At 47.0% G+C, this 16998-nt stretch overlaps 8 protein-coding genes across 8 annotated transcripts; 4 read left to right on the top strand and 4 right to left on the bottom strand.

Moving 5' to 3' along the window:
* Nucleotides 1-383: 383 nt before the first annotated feature.
* LY89DRAFT_771518 (uncharacterized protein) lies at nt 384-3180 on the top strand (the record flags this gene model as incomplete). Its single annotated transcript, XM_018221887.1, has 7 exons — nt 384-400; nt 451-473; nt 523-723; nt 782-1245; nt 1297-1922; nt 1972-2247; nt 2301-3180. The coding sequence occupies 7 exons, from the start codon at nt 384-386 to the stop codon at nt 3040-3042; spliced, it is 2349 nt and encodes a 782-aa protein (XP_018074940.1). The 3' UTR covers nt 3043-3180.
* A 223-nt stretch (nt 3181-3403) lies between these two features.
* LY89DRAFT_695195 (Prefoldin alpha subunit) lies at nt 3404-4086 on the bottom strand (the record flags this gene model as incomplete). The annotated part of the gene is made up of 5 exons (XM_018216754.1): nt 3404-3462; nt 3521-3638; nt 3687-3793; nt 3847-4011; nt 4062-4086. 5 exons carry the CDS (start codon nt 4084-4086, stop codon nt 3404-3406), a joined length of 474 nt encoding a protein of 157 aa, XP_018074939.1.
* A 444-nt stretch (nt 4087-4530) lies between these two features.
* Nucleotides 4531-6982, top strand: LY89DRAFT_695194 (P-loop containing nucleoside triphosphate hydrolase protein; the record flags this gene model as incomplete). Its single annotated transcript, XM_018216753.1, has 5 exons — nt 4531-4909; nt 4959-4963; nt 5077-5528; nt 5578-6209; nt 6261-6982. 5 exons carry the CDS (start codon nt 4531-4533, stop codon nt 6980-6982), a joined length of 2190 nt encoding a protein of 729 aa, XP_018074938.1.
* A 117-nt stretch (nt 6983-7099) lies between these two features.
* Nucleotides 7100-8602, bottom strand: LY89DRAFT_730614 (WD40 repeat-like protein; the record flags this gene model as incomplete). The annotated part of the gene is made up of 2 exons (XM_018219497.1): nt 7100-7185; nt 7237-8602. The coding sequence occupies 2 exons, from the start codon at nt 8600-8602 to the stop codon at nt 7100-7102; spliced, it is 1452 nt and encodes a 483-aa protein (XP_018074937.1).
* Nucleotides 8603-8839: 237 nt separating this feature from the next.
* LY89DRAFT_447306 (ankyrin) lies at nt 8840-9938 on the top strand. Its single transcript, XM_018207592.1, has 5 exons — nt 8840-9049; nt 9108-9133; nt 9188-9316; nt 9374-9476; nt 9526-9938. The coding sequence occupies exons 1-5, from the start codon at nt 8998-9000 to the stop codon at nt 9807-9809; spliced, it is 594 nt and encodes a 197-aa protein (XP_018074936.1). The 5' UTR covers nt 8840-8997; the 3' UTR covers nt 9810-9938.
* Nucleotides 9939-10108: 170 nt separating this feature from the next.
* On the bottom strand, nt 10109-11240 carry LY89DRAFT_447301 (uncharacterized protein). The gene has a single exon (XM_018207591.1). The coding sequence runs from the start codon at nt 11023-11025 to the stop codon at nt 10267-10269; it is 759 nt and encodes a 252-aa protein (XP_018074935.1). The 5' UTR covers nt 11026-11240; the 3' UTR covers nt 10109-10266.
* A 2521-nt stretch (nt 11241-13761) lies between these two features.
* Nucleotides 13762-15009, bottom strand: LY89DRAFT_730611 (alkaline ceramidase; the record flags this gene model as incomplete). Its single annotated transcript, XM_018219496.1, has 6 exons — nt 13762-13972; nt 14019-14386; nt 14436-14575; nt 14623-14670; nt 14721-14861; nt 14919-15009. The coding sequence occupies 6 exons, from the start codon at nt 15007-15009 to the stop codon at nt 13762-13764; spliced, it is 999 nt and encodes a 332-aa protein (XP_018074934.1).
* Nucleotides 15010-15403: 394 nt separating this feature from the next.
* Nucleotides 15404-16624, top strand: LY89DRAFT_447228 (Prefoldin beta-like protein). The gene is made up of 4 exons (XM_018207590.1): nt 15404-15895; nt 16000-16166; nt 16286-16481; nt 16541-16624. The coding sequence occupies exons 1-3, from the start codon at nt 15866-15868 to the stop codon at nt 16452-16454; spliced, it is 366 nt and encodes a 121-aa protein (XP_018074933.1). The 5' UTR covers nt 15404-15865; the 3' UTR covers nt 16455-16481; nt 16541-16624.
* The last annotated feature ends 374 nt before the right edge of the window (nt 16625-16998 follow it).

The following is a 16998-nucleotide window of genomic DNA, read 5'->3' as shown; positions in this document are numbered from 1 at the left end:
GTTGCATGGTGAATTCAAGCGACAAGCGAAACTTGTGCGCAGTTGCCAAATTTGACGTGGACTGCGCTACAGCTTCCACTCCAAACGAAATTCTGTCTGCAAACAACACAACTTCCAGGAGTGCAGTAATAAGATTTACAATTATTGCTGGTGCACTAGTGGTTGCTTGGGTAGGTGCATTGTTGCCGCCAGTTTTTTTGTTGTTGTCAACAAGAGCTCGTCCGAAGAGGAATAAACGGTCTGACTTTCGAGACGAGAGGTCTACCTCCAAACACAAACGGCCGAAAACAAACAACTAACGCTCCACCAGTCAAATCTCAACAAGCAAAGCGATAGAGCACTAAACTTCGGTACCTTCGAAGATCGAAGAGAACGAAACCAAAATGGATCCCTTCAAGAAGTGCGTACCTTATCAATTGATATGCTGAAGCTATAGCTAATATCGCCTAGATTGGAGAGGGACAACGCCAAGGGTACATATACAATTCAACATCCTGTGATCTATAATATTGACTTGTTTAGAATGGGACGACGTGTCGGAAGTAGGGACCTTGCCACCAACAGCAGGCCTACCAATTCCTTCGGCGGCACATGGAATCAATTACGCTGGACTGCAGCCATTGTCAAGGAATACACCCGCTGTGGTCTCTGCTCCAAAGCTAATCGGAGAGCAAGAGACGTCAGGATCCGGCGCGCCTTCTGCAATTGCAACTTACGGAAAGAGTATGTCTACAGGTCTCTCGAAGGCAGCGGCTTGAAGCTGACTCCAAAGCTAATATAGGCCCCTCTCAAACCTTGACCCTCCTTGAAAATGGCAAATACCAATATTGTGCTCGACAACCTCAAATCCCATCCACTGCTGGTACACAGGGGCCAACAAGTGCTGCTCAGCAAGGAAGACCAGCTGCAGGCAATTCTCAAAACATTCGAGCTATGCAAGACGCTCAATACGGTGTTCGACAGCCGCAAGCCTTTGTTCCTCCCCGTCTGCAATCTCGAGTAGGACCGCCTCTTGGGGGAAGAGCAGGCAATGCTTATCAACCCCTACGAGCCCCTAATCATCAGTCGAGAGGAACTCCTCGTCATACAGGCCGACGATCACCAACCAAGTTTCAGAGCTGGGCAGAGCCTCCCCCATTGTTGACAAATAGAATGGCCGATTTTTATCAGGAGAAGACAGTAAAGCAACAAGAAGACGAGCAATATATGCGACGACCGGACAAAGACGAAGAGTTCCCGGCAATTGTGGGTAAAGCTTGCTTAAATACTGTACATGTGCTGACAGACTTTACCTAGGCATACTATATTTGGCCAAGCAATGATGAGGCAGAGCGACCTCGAGAAATACTCGGTCAAGGTCTGGAGGAGCTCAATGCAGTCCGAAGAGACTACAAAGTATTTGTACACTTGAATAAAGACGACACTTGCATTAAGATCTGCTCCCGTGTTCCGGAAGAAGAAGATCCAGATAACCGGCTCCAAGTCGCCATTCGCGCAATTCGAGAAATTATTGCTCATCGGCGTGCAATCCAGTTGATGGCACAACCGACGCACATTGTCATTCCGCCTACCGCTGAGGCCATGACCACTATTGTCAAGCCAGCAATTGTTCTTTCAACCGGGAGACGGCACCATGTCACTGCGCTTGAGCTAGCAGGGGAGAAGTTGTCGGAGGAAGAGAAGTTGAAGTGGATGAGCGAGCGACCAGAACGTCTACAAGCATGTCGCAAGACTTTCGAGGACGCTATGACCAAGGGCTTGAGAGGACTTGCTCCATACAAAGGCTGGATGCAGATGAGATTGAGATTTGGTCACGTAACCCTCCACAATGCGAGGCCGAATTTCAAGAACGGTAAATCGCCATGGGAAGAATTCTTCAACATGATGAACAATGTGCTTTTGACTAGCACACTCAAGCCTAAGTAGGTTGTTTTACAACCGCAGATTCTCATGAAGCTAATGCAACTACAGCTTTGATGATGCCATTATCGTACAACTACTCTGCCAGAAGATACTCAGCTGGCCCGAGAAATTTGTTCCAGCAGACGGCAGATACAAACTTATGCAGGACGTTCCATTCAAGGACACTGAGGTCATCTTCTTTCGTACGACAGATGGACCGTTTCGATTGGAGGTAGAAATAGACACACTGGCCGAGACAGGTGAATATCAAGTTGGATCAATTCGACTATTCAGAGACAACAACAGAAACAAACGCATACGAGTAACGAATGTTGACGTTGAAAAGTGAGTTGCCAAGCAGGGATAAGAATATGGATGCTAACATATGTAACTTCTAGGCAAATTGATTGGAGTATTGAGATTATTACGGATAATGAGATACCTATAACCGAGATCCCCGCTAAATTGTTGGACATGGCCAAGGGGTCCGTTACACCCAAAACACCTGCGCTTTGGGATCATACGGATCTCCCATATCCCGCAGTCAATCCACGCAAGATCGCTGGTCTTATCATCGATGAGATCGTGGTGAAAACCGTCGCCGAATACATGGTGAAGGATAGCGGATACGTCGTCGAGTTGTCTGTCTACCGTAAATTGGTAGAGAACAACGATCCCGAGATTACTGCTGGTGTGGCAATGTATAATCGAAATTGGGATTATAATATGCGATCTCTCAAAGACACGACGCAAATCAGAAGATGGGAAAATCCATTGAAGCTGTTCTTTGGTCGTTACTCTAGTGAGGGAATTGAAGCTGTTGAGGGTAACGTAGGAGTTGAGAGCGTTCTCGCCGATGTTGAAAACATTCGCGATTTTCTGGTTGACGCTGTCAATGAGATTGAGGCTACGAAGAAGCAACAAGAACAAATGCTGGCCGAGGAAGATGCTGCTCAAGGACCATGGGTTGAGGTTGACGAGAACGCCCCAGGCCAAACCGAAATAGGCCCAGACGAGGAGAACTTCGAAAGCATTGACACCATGTCTTCGCTGGTCCAGTTTTCCGACGCAGGTCAAGACCCAACCCAAAATGCAAGCGCAGGAGAGGACCTCTACGAGGACCTGTATAGCGCCGAGTAATGGTACGAAATTCGACTTGATTTCGATCGTCGTGGCTGACATTCTGATAGGATTGTTATTTGTCCCCGTTTGTGATGCAAACATCTTCTGGTTGAACCTTCATCCCAAGGATTTCCAGCACGCATGGTGCGATTTGTCAAGTTATGTTCTGTCGACTGTACTCTCACACTACCTTCCTGTCTTCCTATCTCCACATACAAAAGTCCCGGTCACTCTATATCGCTGAGCCATTATTTCATGGTCCAGTTTTATTTTGTGGCATCTGGGCATTCCTCTTACACCCGATACGTGTTGATATTATGGATAGTGTGGAACCCTTTCAGGGCATCTACATTGTAGGATTTATTTTCATTTGGTTTCTTCATGCTGTAGTTGTAGCTGCGGATGCATTTCCAGCACTGAGAACCCTCTGTCGTAAAACTGGAAAAAAACAAAAAAATCAGTATAAGTCCTCGTGCCTCCTGGAACTGTGACTTGCCATCTTCTACCATACTCAGATTGCTCGACTTTTGCTTCACTATCGCCTCCAAGTCCTTGATGTTTATCTCTAGTTCCTTCACCTTAGCCTCGTAGAACTTCGTCGCATCCTTTGTGCTCTGCTTTTCCTTAGTCTTTCACTCCACGAGCACTTGGAGAAGCTTTACCTTCTCGACATAGAATCCAGTCCCAACATCAACGATCACATTCTCCGTATCTGCTAGCTTTCCTGGCACATACAGTGACGTTGTCAACGGTACCAAAATCGTCTTGCCTATTCACACCCATCAGTTCATAAATCCCTTCACGAACTGTAGAAGTGCATACCGTCAATCTTAGACGAAACACCCGTAGCTATTGAGCGAATACATTCTCTGAACTTGGCTTGTGCGGCGCGCAATTGTGTGTAGGAGTTCGTAAGGTGCTCGAGTTCGTCGTCAAGCTGTTTCTTGAATTGGCTTAGTTGTTGAGTTGAGAAGGATGTGAGGTCGACTGTAGGATTTGTTAACTCTGTTCATACTGTAGAAATGGGAACAAGGTACCTTGTTGGCCTTTTGGGGAAGCCATTCTGATCTTGGGAGTTATTGGCGGAACTTGGACTGATTGTCGAAAGGATGCGATTGTCGGCTTGAGGTTGGATATTTGGAGGTGCTAGTAGGGTCACGTGCAGCTACCCCACATTCCCTTTAGCAATCTCAGAACGAGCTTGAAGGTACTTTGTGGTACAAGGCTCTTTAAATGAGGTTGGTCATAAGATACAATTAGTCTTTCTAGATTTCATCTTTATGCCTCTATTCTTTCTAGATGTAGGCTGTTGTGTTGTTACTTTTTCCTTGACGGTTGCTGTCATTTAGCGACCCGCTGCATTTTACCCCTGAACGCGTCTAACACGAAAAGTCGCCAGACGCGTCTTTCAAGCTAATGCAAGCACTTTAACAAAACACAACGGAACTCAACGTCAGCGCAACCAATTCGGATACCGATGCGAGATCTTCGAATTGCTCAGATACAATGGCGCCTTTGACTCCACGGCAGAAACGTGCTGAGAAAGAAGCTCGTGCCAGGACACTACTAAAGGGCGCATCTTTTCAAAGGGCAGATCTCGAAGACGAAGACGAACAATGGGAATGGATATACAGCTCCGGCGACAATGAGAACGACGATGACTCAGATGAATCAGAAGACGAGGAGAATGCTGCTACACCGAAGAAGCGACGGCGGAGAGCTGCTGCGAAAGCGCTAAATAATACCATCATTGGAGCCAAGAAGGGTAGCTTTAGTTGCAAGATTGGAGATACTGTCTCAGTCAAAAATGAAGCTGATGTGCCATGGGTGGCTATTATATGTTATTTTGTGATGCATAATGACGAGATGTCGGCCAATCTCTTGTGTGAGTATGTTCTAAGCCTTCCCGATGCACGATATCTAACAAAATCTAGGGCTGGTAACTGAAAAAGAAATTCCTATTACCAACAAGACAAAGAATAAGAAGAGAGGTGATTGTTTACCAGTAAGATTGCTACACATCCTACGAAGTCCAAGGACTAAACAATATAGCACGAATTGTATATCACCCCGGCTATGGACATAGAATCTCTGGACACAATTAATGGAGCCGCAACGATTCTATCAAAAGCAGATTTTATGGACAAGTTTCCGAAGGGGACAATTCCAAGACGCTCAAAGGACTATGGAAGCACATTCTTTTGCCGAAGAGCTTGCAATACTAAAACCGCTGTCTACTCGGGAGAGTTAATATGGGGAGAGGTTGCTCTTGACACGGAAGAAGAAATTGCTGAATTTGCAGACCGAATCGAATTTATGACGGGATCTGGGCCGAAGAAGAAGGGCAACAAGCGGAAACGAAAAGACGACTTTATCGACGATGGCGATGAGGAAGAGGAAATTGTTGAGAAAGGTACACCACGAAAGAAGCAGAAGACTTCAAATGTATCTACGCCAAGGAAACCCAGGACACCTTCTAAATTATTAACACCCAGCCATAAAAGGTATTCCGGTCACAGAAGTGTATTTCTACGGAGACTAACAGCACTTTAGGGTTGTCGTCAAAAAGCCGTTGGAGTTCACACCTCTTGGAACTAGAGTTCTTGATCCGGAGCATATCGAATCGTCCCCTTTTCAAACAGCACGCTCGAGGCTTCATGTAGCTTCAGTACCCACAAGTTTACCTTGTCGAGAAGACGAATTCGCATCTGTATATTCCCACCTCGAAGCTGCCATCTACGAAGGCACCGGAGCTTGTATCTATATCTCTGGTACACCAGGAACAGGCAAAACAGCCACTGTCCGAGAAGTTGTTGCTCAACTCAATGCATCAGTCATGGCGGACGAACTGGATGATTTCATTTTCGTTGAAATCAACGGGATGAAAGTCACAGATCCGCATCAGTCGTACTCTCTATTATGGGAAGCACTTAAAGGAGATCGAGTCAGCCCAACGCATGCTTTGGATTTGCTCGAGAGAGAGTTCAATCACGCAAGCCCTCGAAGAGTGCCTTGCGTGGTGTTGATGGATGAATTGGACCAACTTGTTACCAAGAACCAGAGCGTTATGTATAATTTCTTCAACTGGCCTAATTTGCGCCACAGTAGATTGATCGTTCTCGCTGTTGCAAATACGATGGACTTGCCAGAAAGGACGCTCAGCAATAAGATCAGTAGTAGACTTGGTAAGTAACCCAGTGAATTGGTTGCAATGCTCACTAACACTTCTTTTCAAGGTCTCACAAGAATCACATTCCCAGGCTACACCCACGAACAACTTATGCGGATCATTCAGTCACGTCTCGAAGGCGTCCCAGGCGATATAGTCGACCCAGACGCCGTCCAATTCGCCAGCCGAAAAGTCGCAGCTGTAAGCGGAGACGCGCGTCGCGCACTCGATATCTGCAGACGAGCTGTCGAACTCGCTGAATCCGACGTTCTCGGCCAGACTGCACCAAATACACCTAGTAAGAGTGGCAAAGGGGAGAAGATCTCAAAATCTTTTGGCAAAGTTACGATTGCTACTATCAAGCGAGCTATTAATGAAGCGACGACTAGTCCTTTGCAGCAGTATTTGAGAGCGTTGCCTCTTGCTTCGAAGCTGTTGCTGGCTGCTTTGTTAGCTAAGACTAGGAGGACAGGGATTGCTGAGAGTATTCTTGGAGATGTGCTTGATGAGGCAAAGAGGATGTCGAAGATGGATACGGGTAGTAATGTCATTGAGTACCTACTGAAAGATGATGTGGAGAAACGGACGACCAGCTTTTCGAAGCAGCCAAGGAAGGTCCCGAGAGTATTGGGAATGGGTACGTCAGCTATTGATCTCATGGAAGCTGGGATTGTGGGTCTCGAAGCACGGAGAGCTGATCGGACAGGGAAGATACGACTGAGTATTGGCGAGGAAGATGTCAAGCAAGCATTCAAGGATGATCCAGAGGTCAAGAATCTTGGATTCTAGTCAAGTATAGGCAATTATCATACAACATCCTGGGCATTCCCTGCCTTCCTGCGCCAGACGCCTATCATGCATATTGTGTCATCCCATGGGATACTAAAGTGCAATACTCAAGTGCAATTAGAACTTTTGTCTTCCTAATGTTGGCTTCCATTCCAGAGGGTGTGTTTCTGGAGTTGCTGACTCGTCTTGCTTCCAAACTTTGACTAAAATTCGTTAGCTGATATCTACATGTCTCCGGGAGTGAAATGACTTACTAGTTTTGTCCGCTTCACCGCAAATTAATCGAAGTCCAGTTTTGTCATATGTAGAGCTCATGAGCCCTGCCTCGGCATCCAAAGAACCAGGCTGAGCAGTTGTGTCTAGTGCTTGGAATCTGTGGCCTGACTTCCAATCCCAAAAGCTCATGGAACCATTATCTCCACCAGAAAACAATACATTGTCCTCATTGACGGCCAGTGTGTTTATAATTGAGTTCTGGCCATCGAAATTTTGCATGAATGCTCCCTCAGGGCACTTCCATTGTTTAATGCTTCCAGTGCTTCCACTAGCAAAAGTAAACTCCTTGGGATGGATGGCCAACGCTCGAACGCCCTTTTTGTGATGTGTTAAGACTCCCATTGTCTTTCCTGCAGCTAAATCCCATAGTCGGACAGTCGAGTCCAAGGATGAAGTAATGACTTGAGGATCCGCCTCCTGGCATTTGACATCAGAGACCGTACCTTTGTGCCCTGACAGAACATGGATGTTGCTTCGAGTTCGCATGTCCCATACTCTTGCAACACCATCACGGCCTCCGGTAACTAACACATCCAAAGTTGGGTGGAGGGAGAGTGTATAAACACCACTCAAATGTCCGTGGTAATGTCTGATGACCTTGTTCGTTTCCAGATCCCAACATTTGACCATCTTGTCCTCACCGCAGGAGAACAAATATGGATGCCGTGGTGATACAGCGAGACCTCGTACAGTCGAAATATGTCCAGTCAAGGTCAATCTCAAAGATCCTGTCGCGAGGTCCCAAATCTTAATCGTCCTGTCTCCAGCTCCACTGGCAAACCATTTGTTCTCCGGCTCGACAGCTAATGCTCTGACCCATCCCAAGTGGCCAGAAATAACACGCATCAACTTCCAAGGAGCATGCCAATCTGGCTTCACTTGCACAACAGTCTGCTTGCGTACTAAACTCGATGACGGTAGGTTCTTTTGCGCCGTAGGTCCATTGGCATTCGGCGGCGTGCCATCCGCAGGTCCTTGCCGTCTAATAGTCAAAGCTGTAGATGAGCTTCCTGCGCCTTCGCTTTTCGATGCCACGCCCTCAATCAGCTTTGTCGTTCTCGCGTCTGCTTCTGTAGGCTCCGTAGCTGTCTTCGCCTTCTTCCGAGAGCCCACCGCGTTCGCAAACTTTGCAGCCAATGCTGGCGGTAGTTCTCTAACATGATCGTATTCTGAGTGTATTCGTGCAGCTATCACGAGTTTGTCTGCAGCTTCGGTGAAATCGTCCTGTTTCTCAGATTGTCCATCTGCGAATAAAGCTCTTGATCGCTTCGCATTTTCTTTTATGAGACCTTGAAGATGCTCAATTTGCGACTTTTGGTCATGGGCGACAACAGCGGCAGCCATCTCGACGATGTTTCGAGATAGGTGGGAGATTGACGAAATGTGCAGCTTCAAAATATACTTCGCAGCCTCGCGCTCCATCAACTTCTCTTCGCGCTAAGACTTATTAGCGTGAATTTGCCTCGTCTTCACGTGCTCAACCTCATCTCATTCTTGAACCCAATGTTTTGACCAAACTAGGCTCTTCTTTCAATGGATATTATTTGAACCCGTTTCCGGGATCTCAGAGTACATTCTCTTTGCAGGCTGGCAAAACATTTACAAAAATCGAGTGCCTCAGGTGGCAAGCTAGGCTGCATAGGACTACGAGTACAACTTGAGACTTTGATATCTCATCAACTCTTCACATTAAAACAAATCTCCTCACTACCTACTCACTTTGAAGTCATCAATTCAGAATGGAAGAACCATCTAAATTCGCAATCCACGAAGCAGCCAGAGATGGCAGAAGTACGCTTTGCCCCTCTTTGACCCCACCACGGGACATGTTTTACTGACTGTTGAGTAGCAAGTGTTGTTGAATCACTGTTAGCTGTACGAGTTCTTTTCAGAAATGATAATGAAATGCCATGCTCAATTTAATTATAGGCAAATCCTAAGCTCGGCGAAAGAAGAGACGATGATGAGCGTTTGCCGATTCATTGGGCAGTTTCGTATGGCCACTTAGATATCGCTATCCTGCTAGCCAACCTCAAGAACTTTGATCCTGATATTCAAGTAAGTTTCCTTTCACTCCGTGGGTAAATATGTTTCCTAGCTTACGTTCGCTACTAGGATGGCTCTGGCTGGACACCATTGATGATAGCCGCAAGCTTAAAGGAAGGTGAAGATCTAGTCAACCTCTTCCTCCGCAAGGAAGCAGATGTCAATGCCAAGAGTATATTCACTTCATTCCCCTCGAATACCACTTACTTACTATTTTCTAGACTTCAGTGGCCAAACAGTCCTCCATTTCGTAGCCTCAAAAAAGAACATCGACCTTGCCCGCCGCCTCTTAGACAACAAACCACCAGCCAGCGCTCGGGTCAAAGACAAACGAGGCCAATACGCCATCCACCGAGCCGCTGCCGTGGGATCGGTTCCAATGGTAGAGCTATTATTAAAGAACAAGAGTCCACTAAACGCTACCGATATAGCTGGTCAAACACCTCTACATCACGCTGTTGCCGAGGGTCACGGCAAGTCTCTCTCTGCCTCAAGCTCCTTCTAGTACTGACTTTCAACAGGAGACACAGCAGTAGCACTCCTAAAAGCCGGCGCAGAGACAGACAAGAAAGACGTAGACGGTTGCCTACCAATCGACCTCGCACCAGATTCCGCAGTCCGAAAATATATCGCCCGAGCAGCTGAAGAGGAAGGCATAGAATTATGAATCTAATCTAGCCTTTGTTGTACTCCTTTAACATAATCCAATACCCTATTCTTACAAGCATCTCTTTGCAAGGTTGTGATTTGAAAATGTGAAGAATGCGCCCAGAATGCCCCCCGTTCTTTCTCCAAACGCCTTCATGCAGTAATACTCATTATGAAGATCCCCCAAACATGCTTCCTTCTGATCTGATCATCTGGACTTGCTCCAAATGTGCCAGTAGTCATGCTTCCCCAGAAGAAGAAACTCAAATTTGAGCTCTTTCAGATGAAATGTTATGCTGTGCTACCGCTAGACCTCACTTCACGGTCCTCTCCACCAATTCCCTATACATCGCCTTGATATCGTCAATGTCGCTCTTCAACTCATCAACCATCTCGCTCTTCTCGCCTAACATCTCCAACGTAGTTTCGTATCTCTGGTTAAGATCCTTGACTTCTGCTTCTAATTCAGCAACTCTAGTGTCTGCTGCTCTCTTTGTTTCCACTTCTCTCATCAATGAGACGATCTCAGCTCGCGCTTCGTCGCGCTGAGCAGAAAGTCTAGCTAAGTCTTCCTTTGTTGCGACTTTTTCGCTTTCTAAGCGACGGACCGCGGAGCTCATTCTTTCGACGAGCTGGACAGAGGGACCCGCGCCAGCTGTGGAGACTGAAATCATGTCGTTGATAGTCTGGTGTGGTGACGAGGGAGAAACGTTGTCGGTGAAGAAGTCATCATGGTCTGTATGCATCGAAATCGCATCAGAGTTCTCCCCATTTGTCTTTAGAGATTGCATCGACTCTTGTCTAGTAGGGGTACCATTGCCAGACGACCGACCTAGTGGTTGAGCAGAAGGCCTGCGGTTGAGGAATCCTGCAGTCGTAGGAGTTGGGACGTCGTTGTTGATAGATCTCGCTGAAGCTCGTCGAATTTGCAAGTTTTGCAACCCAAGAAATTCGGTAGTCAGACCTCTCCGAGAAGATGCTACTGGCGACTCTGCTCGATTGTATCCATAAGACGGTGTGCTGGGGATATCCTCGTGCCATTTTTGCTTTTCTTCCTCTACGCGGTTTTGCATCTCTGCTTTCCAGGCTAATTTCTCTTGCTCGAATGAAGCTTTGGCTTCTACTAAAGCTGCTTCTGCCTTCTCGGCACGTTGCTGGAGACTGTCTAGTCTGGCTTTGTGCTCAGCGAGTTCTTGTTGGAAGCTTGGTACTTGCGACCTGGCCTCTTCTAACTCATCTTCGTTTCGCTTGGCTTTTAAGGACTATACAAAGTTAGATAAGCTGGTTGCGAAAGTTCTGGAGTTACGTACCACTTCTCGCGCTTTTCGGCGAATGTCAGCTTCTCTCTTAGTAGCTTCATCTCTCTCCTTCTCGAGACTAGTCGCTCTTGCGATGAGCGAAGCCTCCATTCCTTGCCAATTCTCGCTTGCGACAGCATATTGCGTCTGAAGCGTCTCGATTTGTCGAAGAAGTTTCGCACGAGCATCGCCAGTAGCTCCAGACGACACCTCTTCAACTCTTGCTCTCATCAGCTCCAGCTTGCTTTCCAACATATGTTGCTCATTCTTCATCTCCATCTCAGCCAACCGCGCTCGCTCGACTTCCTTTTCCATCTTCTCGCGTAACTCCTTTACTTGAGCTTGACCTCTGTCGGCTACTAAGCTCTTCTCGATCTTCATGTTCGCAAGGTCATCTTGGAGCTCTGCTACGCGCTTCTTCTCGAAGTCAAGATCTTCTCTCGCTGCCTTGATTTCCGCTGAGTTCTGCTGAGCAACAGCGTCGTCCAATTGAACCTTGAGATCAGCAATAATAGCATCCTTGGAGCTATTTTCGGACTTCAGCGCCTGGATATCCCTCTCTAATTGTGAAACAGTCCTTTGGCTGTCAGTCAAGCGTTTTTCGGTGCCTTCAGCTCTCTTCAATCGTTCGTTGATTATGACAACGTCCTTCTCGGCCTTTTCCTGTTTTGCCTTTGCCTCTGCAATTTCTTTGCTATCCTCTTGAATCTTGGTCCTTAGCTTCTTGATGGTAGTGAGGTGTGCTAGCTCTTTCTTCGAAAGTTGTTGGCCTTCTTCCATTAACAGAGCAACTTGTTCTTCCTTGTCTGCTAGCTTCTTGTCCATACTGCCACTTGGAGCTGCTCCACTGGCCTTTCGAGCTGCATCTGCACTTTCCTTCGCTAAGTAGGCAAGTTTAGCCTGCAGAGCGTCGATTCTCTCAATATAGCCATGCACTTCCTCTTGCCGTTGTAGCTCTGAGGTCTCATAATTGGATTGGAGCTGCTTTAGTTGAGCTTCATACTCTGCTGGCGCTTTCGTTGCCGACCCAACCTCTGGAAGCTCGTTCAAAGGAACGTCTGTAGATGATCGAGGAGGTGTTGATCTCAAAATATCAATTGAGTCTCGAGGGAGGCTTGAACGAACAGAGTCTCCAGATGCTCGGGGTGGAGCTTCAATGTCTGCCTTGTTGACAGCTTCACTGAGCTCTTCTTGTGTCGGTACCGGGCGTTGAGCATCCAGACTAGCTGCCCTCGAGACTCCTGCAGAAGCCCCATCCAAGCTAATGGCATCTTCCTTAGTCGACTCAGCCGCAGACTGGGAAACAGGCTCCTTTGCGGCATCCTTGTCTTCGGAGCCTGCTGAAGGCACATCTATACTCGCTCGAGGACTGCCACTTGTTGTCACAGGACTGCCTGTCCGTGAAGGTACGCCTGAGGATAATGCTAACGAGTCTGGTCTCTCTGACCTTTGCGCATTCGCATTCCGAGCCGCAACAGCCCTTGCTAACCGTTCTGCTAATCGATCATTGGTTCTATTCGTCGACGCCGCTCGCGGAACTACAATGCAATTGTGTCAGCAGATAGCTCTAGATTGATCCTAGGAACAGTCCTCACCTTCAGAGCTTGTGGCAGGGGTTGCCGGTGCTGGTGTTGCTGGTTTCTTTGGAGTGGGAGCTGGAGCGGGAGCTTGCTCTTCAATGCCATCAGCTAGCAGATTGTCCAACCTTGACTCTACTCCAGCAACAGCCTGCTGAAGAAAAGAGCCCCATTTCGAGCCCTGCTTCTGCGGAGCCGCCATTGTTCGAAACCCCGCCTTGTTTCCTTCAAGGGATCGCGTGGCTCGAAGCGGTGCCTGGACATCACCAAAGGTCAAGAAGACATGAGTTGACTTGTACCGAGTTGCATTAATCGAGTACGCCAAAGGATTATTTGCGAAGAAGCCGAATACCGGAAAATCTCCTCTTTATGAGTGTCGCCTGAAATTCATCCAAGAACGAGGCGCAGTCTGCAGAGTGGGAGGAATACGAAGAGGTGTTCTGGATTGCGTGTCTTTGTCGCTTCTGAACATTTTTGGTGATTCCAACGGGAGCAGTGCAGATCAGTACCCCTGTCTTCAAACACCCCCACGGGCCAGCTATGCGGCTACGATTGTTAATATAACCCATAAGGCTGGCCTACATTCAGTTACTGTCTTCTATTTTGATGATCAGGATGCCAACCAACATTGTGCTGGACATTTGGTCACAGAATGTACGTTTCAAAGATCAGGATCTACTTCAGGACCAACATTTGAAATAGGAATCGTGATCCTAAATATTGTTTACAACTTTCTCCAACAATCACAGATCACTTCACCTACACTCTGCTTCCATACTCCTTTAGTTTTGGTTTCGAACTTTATAACTTTCATCATTAGTAGCTGCATCGCTGACAATATCTACATGCAGCCCGGTCTTTCTCTTTTCCGCTTTCGACGACAATGCAATGGGTATAATAAAATCATGCCTCCCAAAGTCTATCGAATCCCAATCTACACGGACTTTCTTTCTTCGCCTTTAGTGTGACCGTTCAGATACTTCTTGCTTTGCTTTCCAGCATCAGACCGAGGTACCACCTCAGGAACTGAGAAGAAGAGACTTGGCCAATTCAAAATGTACTCATCCTGTCGCTCATTCAAACAATGACGCAACCAAATCGCCCAGACGATGTAGAAGTAAGATCCAACTCCTGTCATGATATGCCTGAATTCTGTTAGCAAAGTTCTCCCTACCTTTCGGAGAAACTCACCACCATCCATGCCCTTCAAGCAAAATTCCCCAAGGCAATCCAACATCATGTCTCCAACGTCGAATTGTAGAGCAGTATATTCTGTCCAACCCCCAGATACCAAAGCCTCCTAGAAATATGGATAATCCAAACGCGACCATGATCCACATTTCCTTGATGATCGCCCGGTCTCGGTGTTCATTTGCCAAGCGCTCTGACTTCGAGAGTATCTCAGAGTCCGACTTTGGAGGTACAGTTCTCCACTTCGCCTTCAATGATGGTCGAATGTTGACTTCCATTACATACATACTTCGGAAGATAACGGTAGCCGTAATAATGGCGAATGCGTTCTGGTGGAATACTGGGTCTTGCAGATAGTGATAGTACAACTAATCGCACTGTCAAAGTCTGCTATTTGGTTCTGTGACATGCACTTACCGTGATGAAAATAGCCAGTGACAACAAGCTCCCTCCAAGCAAAGTGCGGGTGATCTGGGATTTGGAGAACGAGAAAGTGGCATAGCACATCAAGCATGCGGTGTAAATCATCGATAGCTCGTCAACAAGTTGCATAGGATCTATTAAAATAAGCAAATGGATATTGGCGATATCCAGATTGACTTACACTTGAGAGTGCTATGGAATGCAAATGATCCACTTCCAACAAGGAGGTCTTTTAAAGCTTAGCATTATGTCGGTGTATGGTGAAGTGTGCGGTCTTACATCCAATAAACGCCACGAGGAATACACTATCATGGTCATACTTCAAGCAATTTCGAACACCCTTGATACCCAGAGCCATGAAGAGGAGATTGGTAAGGGTGTTGACAATTTCTGCGGAATATATAGTGGCATAATAGTCCTCTGCAGTCCGGGTGGTCAGCAGCGGATCTCGCAGGAATTAGGCCTCGGAATAGGTACCTTCACACCAATTGATCGTTGAGGTTACCGGATTCCAGAACCCTTCCTCTGGTCTTGCAGGAGGATATTTGAAATGTGGAAGGAAGCCCATCTTTGCTTCAATGTCCTGGCCAGAGTGGGATATTCCGTGGCAGAATACGAGAAGGCTGCAGCGAATTAATATCTGCTATGTCAATAAAGAAAGCTTGACGATGTCCGTCACGCAGATGTTCGGCAGCCTTCCGTCTGCAGATGTGTGGTGGCCAGGCACATTTTTCAAAAGGGAAAGAGCTTTGTACTTGAACAAATTCAAATGTTGCTTAGTGAGTGGTTTGGAACAAAAACGTCCGGATGATCCCTGTATTGACCTGGGCTCATCTGCAACGTCATGCAGCTGTAGAACGACCTGAGCTTCGGGTACTGCGGGAGCTACTCAAACTGCATTGTGCCGAAAGCCTCAGTAGAAAAAAGCTTGACCGCTGTTGAAGAGCCTCGATTTCTTTGTCGCAGAATACTTGTCTTTACGATACAGCTTCCCCAGGCCTAGGTCCGATGAGACCTGCGAGCCGAGACATCTCAGTCAGACCTGGAGATAGAAGTCATCACAAAGCACACAACGTCGAGTGACATTGATATTGAAAAGCATGTGTTAGAGCTAGAGGCCGGAGGTAAGTACCGGTACTGCCCAAAACCAATCAGTTACGCTTCAATTGAGTCAATCTACACGTGGGGATCGACTAGTGGACGGCTCATTCTGCTGAAGAGGCCCTTGTTTCCGCCGTAACTCATCTCATGTCTTATCGATAAAGACTCCTTATCAAATCTTATCGACACATGACTCTCAAAATATCTTGAGTTTGGCCTAGAAACCCCGCGGTCCCTTTCCCAAAACCGCTGCTACTTGAAGAGTCCCTCCTCTCTCGCATCGAGCATTTCACATCAACCATTTCGCATCTATCACCGCAAAGATGTCCATCTCAAATGAGGCATTACAAAAGGCAAGTCTCGGCCCGAAAACAGCATTCGTCGTTGCGCCTCCGTTCCTCAACTCCACCAGCATACCACATCTGTGCAACAGAACAAAACTGATATAAAGTCTCAGCTTGTCCAAGAAATCGAGAGCCAGGCTATAAATTCTCAGCGAGACTTGCTCAAAGTCAAGCAGTCAATAGCATCCAAGACTCGTGAGATCCGCCTGCTGGAACTGACCTCCAAAGAGGTATCAACTCTCCCATCTGGTACCAATGTCTACGAGGGTGTCGGCAAGATGTAAGTCTTCTATCTCCTCCAGAATCCAGTCCCACTGTACTCGTCATTGGGTACAATCATGCTCAAGACTATGAGTGAAAAGAGGTCACGAGACAACAATATTTACGTCTCATTGGCAGGTTTGTTTTCAGCCCTACAGCTGAGGTCGACAAGAGGTTAACGACCGAAACGACGGACCTCAAATCGGACATCAAGAACCTCGAGAAAAAAATTCAGTATCTTGAGACTACTGTCAAGAATAGTCGAGAGCACATGGATCAGATCTTCAACAGCGGAGGGCGTGCATGAAGCATGAGGGAGGATCTGGGCTCGATGGTGACTCGCTCATAGAACGGCGCAATCGATTTTATGGAGAAAGCTCACCTACTGGGAAGGATTTGAAAAAGCAGCGAGAGGAAGGAAATGAAAATGGGCCAAATTTAGAAATGGTAATGGGGAGTTTCATTATGATTCATCCAAGATGTACGCCATCGTGGCAGGTTGTCCATTCACGGTGTTGGGGGCTGAAGACTTGGTGGCAGGGATAAGGAGTCAGCTTGTCGCCAGCACAAAAAGACGAAAAGATTTCTATGATGATTCGCAAAGTGGCAAAATCTCATCTCAAAATCCTACTCATTTGTTTCACCGCGATTTCTGGCGATAAAGTTGGTGTTCCTAAAATGCATGTTGACCTGTTGCCTATCTCGGCCATGACGAGACCTCTCAAATGTCCGTTGTGTAAGCACTTAGACTTCAAACCACAACATGCAACCCAAAACGTAAAACAAGATTTCACTTTCTTACCCAGAACATTCCAGCCCACTCAAACCGCAGTTCTTAACCCCGTCGAGAC

This window comes from Mollisia scopiformis (genome assembly GCF_001500285.1).
Source record: "Mollisia scopiformis unplaced genomic scaffold LY89scaffold_6, whole genome shotgun sequence".
NCBI lineage: Eukaryota > Fungi > Ascomycota > Leotiomycetes > Helotiales > Mollisiaceae > Mollisia > Mollisia scopiformis.
This window is presented reverse-complemented; position numbering and strand designations above follow the sequence as displayed.

What these genes read in the sequence shown, in the direction of transcription:
- LY89DRAFT_447306 (XM_018207592.1), top strand. Translation starts at nt 8,998, where the DNA reads ATGGAAGAACCATCTAAATTCGCAATCCACGAAGCAGCCAGAGATGGC. An exon ending in AGCAGCCAGAGATGGCAGAA is followed by an intron (nt 9,050 to 9,107) that starts GTACGCTTTGCC and finishes ACTGTTGAGTAG; the next exon opens with CAAGTGTTGTTGAATCACTG. An exon ending in AGCAGATGTCAATGCCAAGA is followed by an intron (nt 9,477 to 9,525) that starts GTATATTCACTT and finishes ACTATTTTCTAG; the next exon opens with ACTTCAGTGGCCAAACAGTC.
- LY89DRAFT_447301 (XM_018207591.1), bottom strand. Translation starts at nt 11,025, where the DNA reads ATGCAAAACCGCGTAGAGGAAGAAAAGCAAAAATGGCACGAGGATATC.
- LY89DRAFT_447228 (XM_018207590.1), top strand. Translation starts at nt 15,866, where the DNA reads ATGTCCATCTCAAATGAGGCATTACAAAAG. An exon ending in CAAATGAGGCATTACAAAAG is followed by an intron (nt 15,896 to 15,999) that starts GCAAGTCTCGGC and finishes ATAAAGTCTCAG; the next exon opens with CTTGTCCAAGAAATCGAGAG. An exon ending in TACGAGGGTGTCGGCAAGAT is followed by an intron (nt 16,167 to 16,285) that starts GTAAGTCTTCTA and finishes TCTCATTGGCAG; the next exon opens with GTTTGTTTTCAGCCCTACAG.